At 63.6% G+C, this 1903-nt stretch overlaps 1 protein-coding gene across 1 annotated transcript; it reads right to left on the bottom strand.

The window, feature by feature from the left end:
- Positions 1–250: 250 nt before the first annotated feature.
- MNEG_6831 (hypothetical protein) lies at positions 251–1668 on the bottom strand (the record flags this gene model as incomplete). Its single annotated transcript, XM_014044698.1, has 4 exons — positions 251–300; positions 747–816; positions 1218–1301; positions 1627–1668. The coding sequence occupies 4 exons, from the start codon at positions 1666–1668 to the stop codon at positions 251–253; spliced, it is 246 nt and encodes an 81-aa protein (XP_013900152.1).
- Positions 1669–1903: the final 235 nt, after the last annotated feature.

Below are 1903 nucleotides of genomic sequence, written 5' to 3'. Positions count from 1 at the left end.
GCGTGGGGACGGGCGGCAGGGTCTGCACGGCCAGCAGGGGGGCCGCAAGTTGACGCTCCGCGGCACAAACCAGGGGGCAGCAGCGGACGAAGCGTCTGAGGGGCTGAAGAGACAGCACGCCCGCTAGCTGCTTCATCGCGTTCTGGTGCTTTCTGCCCATGCGCCGTGTTCTGGTGAAGGACTCTGGGCTAGCTAGACCATACACACCCTCCCGAAAAAATTGAGGACACGATATCCAGCTGAGGACTGGTCAACCGCGTGCTGACAAGATGGCTCCCGCCAGCGAGATGCGGAAGGGCGCTGCGTCGGCGGGGCAGGGTTGATGGCGAGCGCGCGCACCTGGTGGGTACGTGCTGCTTGGCGGCCCTGAACTTGGTGCCCAGCTCCAGCAGCCGCGCCTCGCCCACTGCTTCACGAAGCTCAGGCATGAGGTGCTCCTCTGGGGATGGGACGGGTGATTTGGGCGGGTGGCATGTGCACTGAAAGGGTTGAGGTCGGCGAGCCTTGCAGCGAGGAGCAGAGGGTGCTGACCATGACTGGTGACAGCAAGGGGATTTGGGTGCGTGTCAGGTGCGGCAGCGGGGGCGCAGCGGTCGCAACAGGCGGATGCCTGTCACTGGCAGTCGACTCTGTGTCCTCACCCACCCCACCCCCTGCCCCTTTCAGCTCCTCCCTCCCTCCCTGTTTCCCGGCCCTTTCTGTCAGTTGGTTGGAGTTGGTTAACGTCGTGTGAACGCCGCACCCACCCTCTGTCATGTGTTCGAAGAAGACCGCCATGAGCTGCTCCACCTTGGATTTGAGGCCGTCATCGCCAACCTGGGGGTGACGGGGATGACAGCGTATGGCGTCACACTGGTGTGGTCCAGGCCGAGTCACCCACATGACTCGATGCGTGGTGCGGATGGCTTTGCAACGTGGGCGCCAGCTACTCGGCGGTCACAACCACGCCAGTTGATTGTGTGGCAACGTTGTGCTTTGTGTACATAGGTCGTACACATGACTCCCCAGAAAGTAAAGTCTTGACCCCAAAACACCGCTCATGCAAACGAGCACAGCACCCCATCCAAATCTATGTGCATGTGCACGCCTGAACAGCCGCACTTTCGCCTGCACCCAGCGCCCCCTATGTCACCTCCCTCCCCCACCCCACCCCCACCCAGCTGGTGGGGGGGTGGTGCTAGCACCACCCGGACCCTACGAGTGTTACCAGTAGTCACCTTCATGCCGTCGATGTCGGCCAGCAGCATCTTGAGGGACTCGTCCACGTCCAGGCTGTGCTGGCGCGCACTCTCACCGATCTCCTGAAGGCGATGATAAGACATATAGGAAACAAAACAGTGATTATCAGGTTATGACAAAGGATGGCTGGCCTTGCGACACCTGAAACCGTTGATCCGTTTGACCGGCCGCACGCCTTTCGCACAGCTGGGCTGGGGAGCGCCAGCGCCAGCGTGAGCCGCGGCCGCCGCGATGCACAGGAGCAATCTTTGCTGCCGGGACGTGGCACAGGCGCGCACAGCTGACGCTGGCGGGAGGCAGAACCCCCCTTGCTGGCAGGACGGCCGCAGCCCCAAAAACCGCCGGGCGGCAGTTGCGCGTTACCGGGTGCCGGGCCTGCAGACGCACCTCCCCAAGGACGGGGCAGAGCACCTCCTCCTGCGCGTGCATGTGCAGGCACAGCTCCCGCACCTGCAGCAATATGATGCAATAATCGCATGAAGGGGGGGGACGGCTTCTCAGCAACGGGTGGGGTTCCGGGGCGAGGGTGGTGGGTCGTGAGGGTGAGGGTGCGGCGGGCTGGTATGATTGGAGGGGGGTGCGCACATGGCAGCCAGCTTGATCGGTGCGCGCGGGTCGGTGGCATATGCGCCGACGGAGGCAGGTCTGTGCCGGCGAGCCGCTG

The sequence above is a fragment of the Monoraphidium neglectum genome (genome assembly GCF_000611645.1).
Source record: "Monoraphidium neglectum strain SAG 48.87 unplaced genomic scaffold scaffold01150, whole genome shotgun sequence".
In the NCBI taxonomy this organism is placed as follows: domain Eukaryota; kingdom Viridiplantae; phylum Chlorophyta; class Chlorophyceae; order Sphaeropleales; family Selenastraceae; genus Monoraphidium; species Monoraphidium neglectum.
This window is presented reverse-complemented; position numbering and strand designations above follow the sequence as displayed.